Source organism: Lepisma saccharinum, chromosome 3 (assembly GCF_977018435.1).
Source record: "Lepisma saccharinum chromosome 3, izLepSacc3.1, whole genome shotgun sequence".
Classification (NCBI taxonomy): domain Eukaryota; kingdom Metazoa; phylum Arthropoda; class Insecta; order Zygentoma; family Lepismatidae; genus Lepisma; species Lepisma saccharinum.
The window spans coordinates 34,048,279-34,063,809 of record NC_139231.1 but is presented as its reverse complement, the minus strand read 5'-3'; the positions used below and the strand labels follow the sequence as shown (position 1 = coordinate 34,063,809).

At 35.8% G+C, this 15,531-nt stretch overlaps 1 protein-coding gene across 5 annotated transcripts in view; it reads right to left on the bottom strand.

Moving 5' to 3' along the window:
* Nucleotides 1-15,531, bottom strand: part of Impbeta11 (importin beta11) — a 96,998-nt gene that overhangs the window by 63,484 nt on the left and 17,983 nt on the right. For all 5 annotated transcript variants that reach the window (XM_083118418.1, XM_083118417.1, XM_083118415.1 and 2 more), the window contains exons 7-8: nucleotides 10,749-11,012; nucleotides 8,321-8,476 (exon numbers count right to left, since the gene is read on the bottom strand). In XM_083118418.1, the coding sequence (XP_082974544.1) occupies nucleotides 8,321-8,476; nucleotides 10,749-11,012 (420 nt within the window). The remainder of the gene's footprint in view (nucleotides 1-8,320; nucleotides 8,477-10,748; nucleotides 11,013-15,531) is intronic.

The window sequence follows — 15,531 nt, the reverse complement described above, 5'->3', positions numbered from 1 at the left end:
GTTCATAATTCATACAATAAGTTACCATAACTTAAATAATATTAATACCATAGTCTGTCTCTGGAATCTGTGGAGTAAGGTTGCACATAACAGAAGAGAAGGGAAGAAAGCAAGTTGGCGGAGCAGCTGGTAGCTGCAATCGCTTCCCCTCTCACAAGTTGAGCCCTCTCGAGTCACCACTTGCACAGACACTTCTTTTCGTCCCCTCGCTCCAGAGATTCCCGGGATAGAGTTTAAGATTTAAGTCTTAGATATACATGTACGTAAGTGTACGGCTGTCCTAACAAGTGTTACAAATTTATTTTGATAATTCTGTTACTCTTTAATGCTACAAATCTGTGCAACATTGCAGGAGTGTTTCTCCTCTTTACAGCTTAGAGAGGACAGGAGTGAATGCAAGAGTGTCTAACAAAGATGGAAACTAGTGCGTCATTCCAATTGGAGACATGTAGCAGAATATATTAATTATTTCTGTATATTTTGTTAGTGTTTTCGTTAGGAATCTTAACCCGTGAGAGTTAATTTTCATCTACCCAAGATTACTGAATTTTTAATATTTTTATTTGAGGGTATCTGACCGACAAGAAGACAGGTGACCTGTTAACGTCCGGATGCTTCTAGCGCTCACCTTGAGAGCAGGGTCTACTATAAGGGTTGGTGGGAAGGGGAATTGCAGCTGATCTCTAGATGAACACTGGAAATGTTTAGATGAACACTGGAAATGTTCATCTAAAGGTTGGCAGTGTTGCAATGTCTTCTTCTCAGACAGACACATTGCCATCTTTAAGTTTATTCTCTTCATTCAAGTTGTTTTTCCCCGGGTTAATTTCTACCTATCATCGAGTTCTGGCTGAAATTTTGGTGAGTATTTTAATGGCATCAGATATATTGCCATCTTTAAGTTTATTCTGTTTATTACAAGTCTTTTCTCTCTCTCGCAGGTCAATGCAAAGGGCATCACAGAGATACATGAAGAAAAGTATTCCGGTAAGTACAGTACAATCCAACATTATTATATTGATCCTGTAATATCTAACAATCCCATCTTATAAGCAGACAACTCATCATTCATTGGAGACAACTTTCTACCTCTTTCCTTTAATAAAATATAACAGGTAAATAACTTGCATGTCTGGTAGTTTACATGCAAGTCAGTGTTCTTATTAATTAAGAATGTTTAAACTAAAATTTATTTGAATTAAATGCTTACTTAGTAGTGTATATCTGGTATTATGATGTATAGTTCCTACAAACAATGTGAATTCACTGTTTGAGGTAGCATATTAGCACTATATATGTCTTTCATATTTTTTTCTATTCTAATTAAAATATTACGTCACAAAGTTACGGATGGAAATTGTAAGATGGGGGTTCAGCTGCTCAAAATGCATTTCGTATGCATCGTGGGTAGGAAAATTGAGCATAATAATAATAATAATATTCACCTATTTTCTTCAGAAAAATTAGGTCCAAAGGAGAGTTCTGACCCCCACCTTAAGTGCACCTGCAGTCTGTCGAAACTTGCTGACATCCAGGTTTGACAAAGAAAGGAGTGAATAACACTGAAATTTAATTTATTTCATAATTTTCTTAGTAGCATGGTACATAATTCAAGAGTTTGCAAGTTGTATAAATGACTAATTTTGAAGATATTTGCTCCCAAAATGCAGGTTACAGAAGCTAGCATTCATGTAACTTTTTTATTTTGCATGTTAAACATAATCTGTGCCTGCAGGTGAAGGCAACCAAACGTTGAAATGTTTAAATACTAAGAACACCAAACCTAGCAAGTTTAATCTAGTAACACAATCACCATCAATCTGCAGTTTGGCCTTAATGTGACACTTAACACTTTCAGTTGTACTACATGAAATAGGAAAATAATTTCTTGGAAATGGAGAAAACTCACCCCATTTTCTCTGGATTCATTACATTAGACATAGTAGAAACGAGAGAGGACAAAAAACATAGTCTCTTTCTGCAAGGTTTCCACATGAGGGAGAGAAAAATGGGTATATTTTAAGAACGCTTGAAGATGTATCTAACTTAAATTGATGTCATTACTTCTAAAATGATGACTACTGATAACATAACAGTTTATTATCAAAATGTAAGGGGACTTAACATGAAGACTCGAGAATTCTATGTAAACAATATTACAAATGGCTATGACATAGTTATTATTACAGAAACCTGGTTACATGAGGGTGTTTTTAGTAATGAGTTGTTTAGTGATAATTACAGAATATATCATCACAATAAGAAAGACCAAAATAGAGAAGGTGGAGTAATAATATTTTATTATTTTAGATGATAATTTCGATGTCTTATGTGTAAGAATGAATACCGGTAAAATAAATAAGGTATACTATACAGTAGCTGTGTACTTTACTCCTTCCTCAAAAATTGATAGTTACATGCATTTTTATAATTTATTTGAAAATTATAAAGAATTCCATAATGCCAACATTCTTATTATTGGTGATTTTAATCTGCCACAAATCTCGAATTCGAGTTACAACCTGCAAGAAGGTGGATCGTGTTCGAGAGCCCTTGATAACTTTTTGAGTCTACATGGCTTATGCTCAATAAACAACATACAAAATCATAGTAATAGAACACTGGATTTAATCTTAGCTAACGTGTATGATGATGTTACTATTAACAGAGAACTCCCTCTTGTTGAGGAGGATGCACACCACCCAGCATTAGTAATAATTCTATATTTTGCACAATCAACAAATATTAGAGAAAATCAACCCAGTCAGATCGATGAATTTTAGAAAGGAAAACTTTCTTGGAATCTACAAAATGTTATGTGATGTGAACTGGGCACCTATTAGTAGCGTGGGTAATGTGGATGATGCTGTAAGGTACTTCAATGACAATATTAATTTGAAATTTAATCTTACAGTACCAATGAAAGAAATCTATGCAAATAACAAATACCTTTGTTGGTTTACCCGAGAAATTACTGAGACACTTAGAACTTAAAGAATGACATGGAAGGCGTATGAGATATAACAACAACATTATAATTAAATATAAAGATACTCGTAAAAAAGTAAAAACACTCATACATAAGGCATATAATATGTACCTAAAAGAAACTGAAGATAGTATTGAGAATAATAGGAAATTATTTTGGAACTATGTAAAAACCAGAAAAGATACAAATACTTATTCAAACCAAATTATAGTTGATAACTTTGCCTGTTACTTTAATCTGTCTATTCTGAATATCCAAGCACGTATGATGTAACCAAGGAAATGGAATTATACATATCTAATTCACCCTCAAGTAATAAAATTACTGAACAAGAATACTGGGAGGCAATAAAAATATTAAAACCAAAAAAATTGAGTGAGCCTGATGGATTCCCTCCGAATTTACTTAAAGGGTGCATTGAAGTGCTTAAAACACCTCTGTGTTTAATATTTAATTTAATTATGAAAACGCAAACCTTTCCTACAATCTGGAAGCTAACAAGAATATCTTTGTCCTATCTTTAAATCAGGTGAGAATGCAAAAATTGAAAACTACAGACCAATTGCCATTCTGTGTGCTCCAGCAAAAGTGTGGGAACAAATTTTGTATTCAAGGATTTTTAAACATGTTAGAAGCTATATAAGTAGAGGCACATATTTTTGGTAAATAAAAAAGGAATATTTCGGAACAAAAACAGACTCAATTTTGGGTTCAAAAGCTGTAAATAAAATAAAATTTCGCTGTTATAGTGGTGAAAAAGTGGTATATAAAATGAAATTTTGGTTTTAAAAATGTGAATATAACCCAAATTTGATTTTTAAACTGCACTTACGACACAAAATAAACATATCCCTTCTAATAGCATTTATGTCGTTACCAGAATATTAAGTTTATTCTTGTACAAAGGGGTCCATTTTTGCTTCTCAATATTTACAGCAAAATAAATCAATTATCCGTGAATTGCATAGCACACAGGATAATTCTGACTTCAGAAAGGGTCACGTTAGTAAATAAACTCTAAATTTCATGTTTAAGAGTATATATCGCATTTTGAAGTTCATTTCGCATTATTTCGTGACAAAACAGAGTAGGAAAATGCACCTCACACCTTTCAGAAACATGAAAAATTAACATTACAATGTGTCATTTCACACTTTGTGTTTTCGTCAAAAACAAAATATGCATGTCTCTATATATAAGAAGCAATCAACATGGCTTATATCCATGCGATCCACTACAACTAAACTAGTAAATTTTGTCCAAGATGTACATAATGCTTTTTAAATAGATCAAGTGTGCGTTCAATTTATATTGATTTTGCTAAAGCATTTGATAGAATTAACCATAATCTTCTTTCACGTAAGTTATCAAGTTTGGTTTCACAATCAATTTAATGAACTTTCTTGGTTATAATATAAATATGTGTTGCTTTATGCACTTAACAAATAAGAGAAATACTATTCATTATACATACTCTATAAATGGTCAATTGCTTCCTCAGGTATATGTAGTAAAAGATCTTGGTGTTTTTATCGACTGTGCCTTGATGTTCAAACAGTATGTGTCATATGTTGTTAATAATGCATAAAAATTACTGGGCTTTGTTATTAGAAATACTAAGAATTTAAAGAAGTATAAACTGTATCACAGTCATATACAGCAGTATTATAAGAAGTAGACCTGAATATGCTTCTATTATATGGTCACCAATGCACAAATCGCATGATATTACAGTGGAGAGTACAGAAGAAATTCTTGAAGTATTTGTATTATAAAATATAATAAGCCAATACAACATAATGTGGCATATCAAAATTGGCTGCAATAATTTTTAATTTTAACCCCTTCAGACCTTATTATTTTTTCAATAACAAAAAAAAATATGCTGAAACGTAGCTATAAGAGGTGCTCTGGTTACAAAAACAACAACATTTATTTTTTCTGAAAACATATCCGTACATTTGGCATGTACATGATCTAATCTAAATCTATGTTAAAATGAAACAAAATGTAGGATATTTACTTTCAATGTCGTCAACTATTCCCGCCATCTTTGCTATTTACTCTCTATTTTCTGTCGGTGATACCAGGTGGCAGTAGCTTAACGATTTCTCAGCAGACGAAATGTACAAAATCATTCAGAAAAAAAATCAAATGCTGAAACATTCGCTATCACGCATTAAAAAAACAATAAAAGTGATGTACATGATCATGTACAATGGTTCTGAAGGGGTTAAGTGCCTTTGTAATAGGCGGTATGACGAGAGATCGCCATAATATCTTTTGTCAAATCAATTAACAATGTTTACATAAATTGAATGTATTATGTCAATGTGGCGTAAATATTTCACGAGCTTTCATGTCCAAGTAGTTTACATGATCATCGGTAGATGTCCTCAGCATACAGACTACTATCGTTAAGGGCTGCAAGTTTCGCGTAAACAACATGAGATGTCTCCCGAGCGAATCAGCTGATTGAGGGAGAACAAAGAACGCGGGAGAGTAGTGGGAATTAGGTCAATGGATGCCTGATGTGGCATTGAAAGTGCAGACGCTAATTTTGCACGTTTGCCGGAACTTTTGCATAGCCCGAAGAATAAATTATTATTCAGTCTGATGGGTACTTGAAGTGTTAAGTATCGGCTACAAAGAATCGAGGAAGCAGGTCTTCGCCACCGAGTTCTCAAAGAGAAAAAGGTGAACCTGGGATTCTGGTTGCCATGCAAAGTAACCGGCCAGGAAGGTAAGAGTCTTCCTTCTGGAATATCGGTGCCGAATTGCACCCTGAAGAAACGCAGTAAGTTGAAATTTCATTACCACTATTTGATACGGAATTTTCGAGTGAACTTGGTGCAATTTAGTTGTTGCTTGCAGACGTAGCGCTACAGAAAAAATAATAGAAAAGAACAAAATGGGCGAAGCTGCCATCTTTAATAAAAGGTGATTTTTGAGTGTTCTTATCAAAATAACAAGAACTCCAGTGTGTTACGAAGGTGTACATTGCTCAAAACGAGTTATAAGATACATACGGGTTGTTTTAGTGAAGAAATAATTTACATTTTTGAATAAAGGTTGCTTCTGCGCGTTTGAATGTTCGCGTGATGCAGATTCTTGTATGCTTCGATTTTGCAACCTAACTTAAACGAGTGAATTTGTTGCTTCGCAATATCACTTGTGCAGATTGAAAATCTAACAGGTTTTGTTGGGGTTCATAATGTAAATAGGACTGGATATATAAATAACCCCTGGAGGCATTTATTAATGTATATTTGAACATAAAAATGATCTGTCATTTGCCTAAGCATTTGTGAATTGTTTTGCATGCATGATCTCAATAGCATTGAGAGAGAAATTTTACACTAACTATTGTGTTCTATATAGCACAAAAATCTGAGTGCTGTTGTAATAGCTGAGTTAGCGTTGCATTACAATTAAAGTAAGAAATTCAGCGGTGCACCATAACGTTATTTTTAATGTAAACAAATGCAATTCCTTTTCAATTTATTTCGTACATCAAGTTCTTTCAATTTGAAATAAAATAACACTTGGGAATATTGTCACATGACTGGTGGTACAATGTACATGTCAGGGTAACAAACTGGTTATTTTGCATTATTCTGAGTATGCCAGTGTACATATTTAAGCATAATATTTTCACTTGTTCCTTTTTGTTTAAGCTGGATAACAATAAACAATAGTATTCTGTACACTCGAGTGCTTAATTCACTTGTTACAACCTGTGGTGTTTTCCAGTTGATGATTTATATGTACTAATTTGCGAGTTCTTTGCAGCGGGGAATCCTCATGAATATCCTGGGCTTGAATGGTCATAAATGAATAAAGGCAGGAAAGCTTCACCATTTGCATAACCTACAAGGGGCAGTTTCACTAAATTTGTAAAAATTACAGTTTTGGAAATTTCTCTGGATTACTTTTGAATATCCTAACTTTGGGAAGTGAGAGAAAGGTGCTCGCCCCATTCAATTGCATCTTTGGGATAAACAGGGTGTTCTAAAAATTGTGGGCCATCTTTGAAATTATAAAAGTCCACCTAAAATATATTTTTTTAGTTATCTGAGGGAGAATATAGTCTAATTGAAAGTTAGCATGTTCCTTTAGAACTGTAACCCTCCAGTTTGTGCTCCTAGAGCTACTGAGGAAGACGTGCAGAAAACAAAGAGAGAGAGGAAAACTTGATGTTTGTTTGGTTTGGGAAGGAAGAGTTTGGATTAGGGGTTTCTTGTAACTTTTGGGGGCTTTGAGGTTTATCTCGCCCCCGGGATGCCGCATTAGCAGGATATTCTATATAACTTATACTTAAATAAAACTGTAAACGGTATGTTAGACAATAGTTATATCCTCAGTCAACTGCAATTCAATATGAGAATAATAAATTTACGTGGGCAAAACTTACCTGATTCCCAAAATACCTAAAACTCAGAAATATAAATCAGCCCATTAAGTAGAATATGTGATTTGTATAATACACTTTCAATTAATAACCAGGCCACACGATTTCTCATTGCCATTCACTATATATATAAAAAAATGATTGAATCAGAATTATAACAACAAATATTTCGTTATCACATTTTTTTTCATTATTTTCCAATATATTCCTCAATTATATATCTATAGGTATTCAATATATGTAATTATTGCACAAGTCTTTGTTCTTGTATGGTAAAAGACAAGTGAAAGATCCCAATTGATTAAATGGATTAGTTGTGATTATGTAATTGATTACTTGTACTATCGGTTTAAGTATGTTTGTATACTCGCTAAGTTTATTATTTTGCTTATGCAGGGCATCTACCAAAATTGCAAATCCAAAAGTCTTCACTTTTTCTTGACCTTTTTTTCTTTTTTCTTAACATTTATTTAATCCCTCCCAGAAAATATATATTTTATTCAATTAAAAAACCCTACCACAAAGTTGATTAAGATGCAAACTGAAGCTGTACTTTAACAAGAGATTTAGACTTGCTAGAATTATTAATGCACATAAAAATTAATGCTTCAAACTTCATCGTGGATGGGGAATGGCCTAATTTCTTGACTTACTTGTTGATTTCTTGACATTCTTGACTGGTAGACACCATGTGTAGGTCCAGTCCCAATTAGCCTATCTGTGCATAAAGTGGACTTAAAACAAACACATAATCTGAATTGCAGTATGCTACATTATTTCAGGGAACAAACTATCTCTCTGCATATATGTCTACTGTACAAGAATATTTTTTCAGCTTCTGAACTTAGTAACCAAGAATCCATCTATGAACATGACTTAATATAAGAGAAAACAAATGACACCTTGCTAAACAAACTCACCAAAACTTTCTGGATTCGAATCCCATAGTTGCAGATCACTTGGAGTCAGCAGGAAGTAATCATTCACTAATTTACGGCACATTCCAGTTAAAGTTGTCTGATCAAAAAACTTCATTTTAATTGCATGTGCTTCAAGTGTTTCAGGATTTTTTGTTTCTGAAATTAAAGTTGAATAAAATTAAAAACAAATATGCAACGTCCCACCTACACAAAATTACCACACTCTAAACACTTCAATTAGGAGGATGGCAAAAGTCTACCCATATATATATAAATCTGTTGTTCACGTTTTACCCAGCAAGCCCCCCCCCCACACACACACAGATATATATATACAGGAATAGGATCAGAAAAGGTGCCAGAAGGGCGGATAAACACTAATGATGAAGGAGACAGTAAACACTTACCACACGAAGAGAAATTATTCTATATTTCGCGATCTATGTCGCATTTTCAAGTTGAAGAAGAAAGACCGGCGTTACTAAGCGCCGGGGGTGTCTTAGTAACGCCGGTCTTTCTTCTTCAACTTGAAAATGCGACATAGATCGCGAAATATAGAATAATTTCTCTTCGTGTGGTAAGTTTACTGTCTCCTTCATCATTAGTGTATATATATATATGTTTATTATAAACTTATCGTAAGAAAGTCTGTTAGCACACTAGTCTTTAACCTTTATCACTCAAGTGCATTTACATTTACCATACACGTGCATTCACCACTTCTGGATTCAAAAGGGGGAAGGGACCACTCAATTTATTCCTCGCTGTGAGGTGCCAGGGGGAGTATAGGGACCTAATTTTATTTAGGATGCTGTTCGCGGCCAACGCCACGGGCTCCCCTGTAAGAGGAAGTAAAATGTGCGTGGTACCCCCAACCACAGCTGGGAACTGGCTGTAGCCAGCCGGTACCTCCGACAAGCGGGCACTGGGTAAAGGATTTAAGGATGCCGTGACACCCCCGGCGCTAGCTAGGAATTGGCAAGCCGACTGGTGTCTCCTGTACAAGGGCGGCAGGTTAGGAAGGAGGTCCTGGTGCTCCCAGACAAGCCGGGCAGGTAGAACCTGGCACATATCAGCCGAAGCGATTAGACCGGATAGTTAGGTTACTGCTAGGCTCTTCTTTTTCTTTCTTCCTCCTTCCTTCCTTCTGGGATGGCTGCTAGGCTTCTGGCTGGATGGCCGGTTTTTCCCAGGATGTTTGCCAGTTGACATCCGGGAGCCAACTGAGCTCCGGTCTCGCTGCGCTGGGTTTTATAGTTGCAGTGGCGCATGGATGGTGAAAATTTTAACTACAAGTACGCGTTGCTAACTCATTTTTTTACATATTGCAAACTTCGTACTGAGAAATATCAAGGTTTTGACATTGAGAAATCACTATTGGGAAAATCACTAGATGCACGTGTTAATATAAACTAAAACTGTGTGCATTCAGACAATACAATTAATATTGAGCCTCACAGGACTTTGCAATTCTAAACAACGAGTTGAACAGTGTAAATGACAACAATTAATATCATTAAAAGAATATAGCAACCACGCAGGGTCTAATAATGAGTGAAGCTAGTAAACGTAGAGGTGGAACCGTTAACTTTTACAGAAAACATTTAAACTAAAAGCATACGCCTCGCAGGGACATTCCGCTGAACTCTTTCATCCGATTAAAAAGAATATAGCGACCATGCAAGGTCTAATAATAATTGAATGGCGACCAAGCAGGGTCGTTACAAATAACAAGATTGTTTAACATGAAAGATCGAAGTGATTCAGTAATACCAAAACATACTGTCAGCTCCAATTTGCTCTCAATAAGTGAACCACTTTTTACGAAGGACCTGTAGTGGTCCAATCAGAAGGGCATCCAATTGCAATGTGGGAGAGATGGGTTCGATTCCAAAGGTGGTGGATCTCAGGTGGATACTTCTTTTTCCGGCAGTGATCCTTCATAAAAAAGCACTGGGGCCCACTCAGCCTCTAATTGATGGGTACTGGGGTAAAGGGTATTGGTGGCCGGAGCATGGAGCTGATCACATATGGCTGAGTTGAGAATGTGAGACTTCTATCTCCACACATCCCTATGTGCCTTCATGGTGAAGTGAAATCTTTTATTTTTTTTCACTGTTCACAAACTGACCAGCCAACAATAGAACTAAAACAAATGTTTGTTTTGTTAATTTTGTGGATCCATTTTGAAGCCAAACACAGCTGACAAGCAATGTGTACATGAAATATATGCATACGAAAACTTGTTTTCAAAATTTAAAAAAAACTGAAAATGTAATAACCTGAGACAGAACCTAATGTTCAGCGAAAATTACTACACAATTAATATTATATAACTTTTCTGCACAAAGCTCCCTTCAAATAATAATATATAACTAAAAAGATTCATGTAAGAGTCATAATTAATAATGAGATATTTTGGCCTCACCTTCAATTGCTTTAGCAACCTTGTATTCTGCACAGAGCAGAATTCCCTTGATAAGATTCAGGCACTGTATGACAAATCTTACAAAGTCAATATTCTTGTCACCATCTATAAAAACATAATGAACAGTAAACTCCAATGTAGTCTGAATAAATTGCAGGTAGGAAAATGGATGAAACTCAAGCACATCTGCTAGCACCTTCGTCAAATGAATAATGAATTTCTCACACATGCTTCTCATAGCAACTGACTCATACACTGTCCTTCCTGAAAAAAAAGAAATACATTTGTTTGTATTCGCAGCTGCATTTTATAAAGGATGCTATGAATCGAAACAGATGAGCCAACAATAGACACTGATGTCAGATCAAGAAATCTAACTATGATAGGATGACAAAGAACTAGACTGAGAAACATTGGTCTAGGATAAGTTAAGAGTCCGTCAACTTTAGTTGCAACCATTGGTGTAATGTGCTCAAATTGGATAAAATTGGATAAGTCCAGTGGCAAAACAAGAGGTGACAGCTGCAAGTTGGGGCAGCTGCAAGTTGGGGAAGCAGGTTCTGTGAAAATCTTATTTTCTCTGCTTAAAAAAAAAAAAAAAGTTGTTACCTTGTGTTCAAGGCGTCACATGTTCAATATGCGGTGGAGGCACATAGTGATTCGGATCCCACATTAAACTTTAGGTCCAGTCCCGATTAGCCTATCTGTGCATAAAAGTGGACTTTTAAAACAAAATCGTACAAGCAAACAAAAAAGGCAAACTGTAGAAAACAATGGAATACATACATACAAAATACTCATTTGGATGCCACAGCATAATTATTATGCTAGATTATGGGTTTCTACTGGCAGTGCAGTTTTAAGCAGACTTCTAAGTCAATTATTAAGCTCATAAAGTATATTAAAAATGTTATTAAACAATGTATTTCTCATGGAAAACGAAACCACCACCCTGTTTTCACTAATCAGGTCGATGTTTTTTTCATTTTCTTCATTCTTTCTGTCCAAGTGCTTAGTACAGTTTAAGTTAAATACCATTTCATATTGAGGGGAATAAACAACGCGGTTGATAATGTAAGACGTAAGAGAGTTACTAAAGATATATTCGCGAAACTTACTAGTAAATGTTCTATTAATTTTGGTGGTCTCTGCCACCATCCACTTGGGAACTCGATGCTTTGCTGTTAGTTTGACTTCCAGTTCCTGTTGTTGTTTCCTCGACTACCGCTAGGGGTGCTGGTGTAGCCATTTCGTCTGCTGCGCGCGATGGGTTTGAGCTGTTGTAATAGCAGGAGCCAAACATGATGAGCCTGACCGCTGTCGATATTCAGCTTGTGCGGATCATGCATAATTGCATGCATCTCTTTGATTTTGGTGTCAATTAGGGTGTGTGATGTATGCCTAACTGAAACTTCTTGGATCCTGTGTTTGTTGAACTTGAGGTGCCTTGCTAGTCCGGTAGTGGGTTGGGATTTCTTTGTGTCCGCTACGTGCTGTTGTATACACAAGAGATCATTCCTTTCCCCATTAGACAACCCAAGTTATTATGATGCCCAGTGTGAGTGCAACTCTCACTACATCGGCAGATACATCAGATATGTCAATGAGCGTATACAACAGCACTTAGCAGACGCAAAGAAATCCCAACCCACTACCAGACTAACAAGGCACCTCAGGTTCAACAAACACAGGATCCAAGAAGTTTCAGTTAGGCATACATCACACACCCTAACTGACACCAAAATCAAAGAGAGGCGTGCAATTATGCACTTTCCGCATGAGCTGAATATCGACAGCGGTCAGGCTCATCATGTTTGGCTCCTGCTATTACAACAGCTCAAACCCCTCAAACCCATAGCACCCAGCAGACGAAATGGCTACACCAGCACCCCTAGCGGTAGTCGAGGAAACAACAACAGGAACTGGAAGTCAACCTAACAGCAAAGCATAGAGTTCCCAAGTGGATGGTGGCAGAGGCCACCGAAATTAATAGAATATTTACTAGTAAGTTTCGCGGATATATCTTCAGTAACTCGCTTACGTCTTATATTAAATACCATATTCCTACAGGTAATACCATCATAAACAGACATATATAAAATTCCAGCCAGTAGGTCACATAGATCTTCCTCTCATTCAGATCCTTGTACTTCATGAAGGCAGCTGTTCTCATTCTTAACAGGTGTTGAACATAATACTGTAAATAACTGGAGAGGGAGAGGGGTAGGTATCCTTCAGCTAGTGACTGAATATGCAGCCATGCCACAAACTTATATTTTGTCTGGTATTTCTTTGCTGTCCCTTCACATTTGGACTTTCCAGCTGTCTTTCCTTTTAGCTTTATACTAAGGCTGGGACAAATTAACTGGTATGTTCCATTAGCATACCAATCAATATACACACTGTAAGGTTTGTTTTTGAATTGACTACCATAGCTTGTCACCAAATTGTACGAAATAAACTTTTAAACATAAAATTTAGATAAGGCATAACTTACACCACATGCTATCATTTCACTAGGTAATAGGGTCCAGTTTTTGGCATGTACTTACTTTTCTCTCTAGCTTTCACCACATCATGTGCATTCCTCAGTAGATGTACAAAACATGGGAAAGGTAGGTTAAAAAATTGATTGATTGATTGATTTGCTTTATTTTACTTCGCATTTTTGTGCCACTCTTGCCTAATTTGCGAAGATGGGGATGAGTGATGATATGATGAAATTAATGAATGGACACTCACAAACATCCATGCCCAGGATGTGATTCGAACCCTGGCATCGTAGCATGATGTAAAAACCACTCCAACATGGGGGCCGGCTCTTAGGTTAAAAAGATAAAAAGTTCAAACACAATGTTTTAAACCTTGACTAGTATTGTCCATCTCCTGAGGAAGCCACATGATGTGGTGAAAGCTAGAGAGCAAAGTAAGTACATGCCAAAAACTGGACTTTATTACTTAATAAAATTTAGAGTTTATTTACCGATGAATGTTCATTAATTCTGCTGCAAAATGTGAGATGGAAACATGGACTACTTTACATTGTCCTCTTTCCATCATTTTTTTAATATATAGATTATGTGATAAAACCACATAATAGGGTGTTTACTTCCTTGAAAGTCAAATAGGAAAAGTTTTTCTTGTATGTACGCATTGCTTGCATTGTAGAATTATTTTCCTGTAGTTTACGGTTATTACAAGCATAAGAAAACAGTTTTTTTGTGACATTTCAGGATAACACGCTCCTTTCATCAGACATTTATTTTCATTTTGACTAAAGATACAGTTATAACAATGGTTAGTAATTTTTTAAACAAAAAGAATCTGTTATATAATGGATGTTGTCAATGTTACATTGTTGTAATATAGCAACTTAATTGTGAAAAGAAGCAGTCTGTTTTATTTTTATTTCAGATTTTTTAAATTATGAATCCCAAATATCATCAAGTAATTCAAATTCATCATTGTTTTCACAAAGCATCTTGATGTTTTCTGTTACATTAAATTTTAAAGATGGTGGCTTACTCCATTTGTGAAAAAGAAAACTCCATACTGGATCTATGTTACCATTTTCATTATTTAATTTCTTTTTATTTATTCTAGTGTTCTTCTGCAATGAACGAAGCTTTCCATGGATGTATTTAAATTGTTAAATGAATCACATCATCGCATAAAATTCACTTGCGAACCCATGAATAACAATGTAATTTCTTTCCTTGATCTGCAAATTAAGACAACTGACTCAACAATTCATAACATCAGTCCATAGGAAAAAATTAGCAGGGGGAAAATACATCCATGCCAATTCAGAACATTCACGTATAACAATCGATAACATTTTTTATTTTTTTTTCCCTGAGAGCACAAAGACTATGTTCTAATAATAAGGAAATCAAAAATGAAGAAGAAAGGCTTTTTAATATAGCAAAAGAAAATGGCTTTCACACTAACAGAATAAACCAAATCAAAAACCAAGTTGCAAGAAAACTAAAGGAAAAGAGAAATACAGACAAAGATCGAAAATCTGTTGAAAATAAATTTGTGTGCATTCCATTCCACAAGGGATTCTCACATAAAATTGCAAAATTTTTTAGAAGTTTTAATTTCAAAATTGTTTTTAAATCACCAAGAAGTTTGGAATGTACATTTAATGAATTCAAAATGAGAAACTCTCTACCAGATGTGGAAACCACAGGAATATATAATATAAGTTGTTCATGTTCAAAGGATTACGTGGGACAAACAGCAAGGAAAATGGCAATAAGATGGCACGAACACGATTTGGACATTATAAATAAGGTTTGTCAGCTCACATCATCGAAGAGAAGCATTTGATTAAAAAGAGAAGGGTGGCCGCAGTGGCTCAGTCGGTAACGCGTCTGACTACCATGCTAAAGGTCCTGGGTTCGATCCCCGGCCGGTTCAAATCCGGGAACTTTTCTAACGATCATAGCGGCCCCGGCGCCCACCCAGCGTCGAATAACATGGGTACTTAGGGGAAACCCTGGGGGGGTAAAGGCGGTCAGGGGTGTGATGCTGATCACATCACCTCCACTCACGACCAGATCAAGAAAGTGTGGGGCGTTACCCCCACACCCCCTATACGCCTTCATGGTGTTGTGCTATGCACAGGGGAGCACTAAGGGTTTTAAAAAGATTAATGGGAAACACAGAGTTGAATGTCTGGGAAGCTTCGTTCATTGCAGAAGAACATTGGAATAAATTAAATAATGAAAATGGTAACATAGATCCAGTATGGAGTTTTCTTATTCACAAATGGAGT